At 63.7% G+C, this 1,663-nt stretch overlaps 1 protein-coding gene across 5 annotated transcripts in view; it reads left to right on the top strand.

Annotated features, from left to right (window-relative positions):
• The window catches only part of LMF1 (lipase maturation factor 1), a 103,879-nt gene that overhangs the window by 80,541 nt on the left and 21,675 nt on the right, over positions 1 to 1,663 (top strand). For all 5 annotated transcript variants that reach the window (XM_037732244.1, XM_017510954.2, XM_037732241.1 and 2 more), the window contains one exon: positions 587 to 652. In XM_037732244.1, coding sequence (XP_037588172.1) covers positions 587 to 652 — 66 coding nt within the window. The remainder of the gene's footprint in view (positions 1 to 586; positions 653 to 1,663) is intronic.

Raw genomic sequence — 1,663 nt, 5'->3', positions numbered from 1 at the left:
CGCCCCCACCCCGTGACTGTCCTGGGAAGTGGTTCCCGTCGGGGCCGCCGCGCCCCCACCACGTGACTGTCTTGGGGAGGTTTTCCCATCGGGGCGGCCGCGCCCCCACCCCGTGACTGTCCTGGGGAGGTGCTCCCGTCGGGGCCGTGGCGCCCCCACCCCGTGACTGTCCTGGGGAGGTGCTCCCGTCGGGGCGCCGCGCCCCCACCCCGTGACTGTCCTGGGGAGGTGCTCCCGTCGGGGCCGCCGTGCCCCCACCCCGTGACTGTCCTGGGGAGGTGCTCCCGTCAGGGCGGCTGCATCCCCACCCCGTGACTGTCCTGGGGTGGTGCTCCCGTCGGGGCCGCCGCACCCCCATCCCGTGACTGTCCTGGGGAGGTATTCCCGTCGGGACGGCCGCGCCCCCACCCTGTGACTGTCCTGGGGAGGTGTTCCCGTCGGGGCCGCCACGCCCCCACCCCGTGACTATCCTGGGAAGTGGTTCCCGTCGGGGCTGCCGCACCTCCAGCCCTGAGAACCTGCTACTTTTGGGGCTGCTGCACCCCCAGCCCCGTACCTGATGCTCCCTCTGCTGTCTTCCTTGCAGGGCCTGATCAAGATCCGGGGGGACCAGTGCTGGCGAGACCTCACTTGCATGGACTTCCACTACGAGGTGAGTGCACCATGCAGGGTGAGGGCAGGGCACCCAGCCTCAGCCGTGCCTGTCCCGCTCCTGGTGGGGCTCAGTCCTACACACCCAGGCGAGCTGTTGCATCACAGGGTCACCCCCAGTTGACTCAGGACATCCCCTCCTTCCTTTTTCCCAATAGGGTGGTCACACAGGGGCTTGCAGGTGCCCCCTACTTGCTGGGGCTGTGGGGGCGGAGTCTGTGGCCCTCCCTGGTGTCAGTACAGCTGGTTTGCTCTCCTTTCCGCCCTGGCTGCGTGTGCTGCTGTCCTCGGTCCTGCCCAGGCCTCCGGGCCGCCCCTCCTTCCTGGAGTCTGCAGCTCCCCACCGTCCCCTGACAGGAGTGTGAAGGGGACTTCCTGGCTGTGTGCCCAGCCCCTGCCCACAGCGCTGTGACTCCGTCATCACCTGGAAGCAGACAGGTGTGTCCACATTGGCAAGCTTAGCTCCCAGGCTCATACCGAGTCCCTTCAGCACCCCGCTTCCCACCAACTGCCTGTGTGTTGATACAGGACTGTGAGTGATCTAGGGCTTGGGGTTCATGTGGTTCATGTAGGGCTGTGATCTGCGGTGATTGGGGTTCGTGTGTTCATGTAGGGCTGTGAGTGATCTGGGGTGATTGGGGCTGGTGTGTTGAAGTAGGACTCTGAGTAATCTGGGGTGATTGGGGTTTGTGTGTCCATGTAGAGCTGTGAGTGGAGTGATCTGCGGTGATTGGGGTTCGTGTGTTCATGTAGGGCTGTGATCTGGGGTGATTGGGGTTCCTGTGTTCATGTAGGACTGTGAGTGATCTGGGGTGATTGGGGCTGGTGTGTTGAAGTAGGACTCTGAGTAATCTGGGGTGACTGGGGTTCGTGTGTTCATGTAGGGCTGTGATCTGGGGTGCTTGGGGTTCGTGTGTCCATGTAGGGCTGTGAGTGATCTGCGGTGATTGGGGTTCATGTGTTCATATAGGGCTGTGCGTGATCTGTGGTGATTGGGGTTCGTGTGTTCATG

Source organism: Cebus imitator, unplaced genomic scaffold, assembly GCF_001604975.1.
Source record: "Cebus imitator isolate Cc_AM_T3 unplaced genomic scaffold, Cebus_imitator-1.0 Scaffold444, whole genome shotgun sequence".
Lineage (NCBI taxonomy): Eukaryota > Metazoa > Chordata > Mammalia > Primates > Cebidae > Cebus > Cebus imitator.
This window is presented reverse-complemented; position numbering and strand designations above follow the sequence as displayed.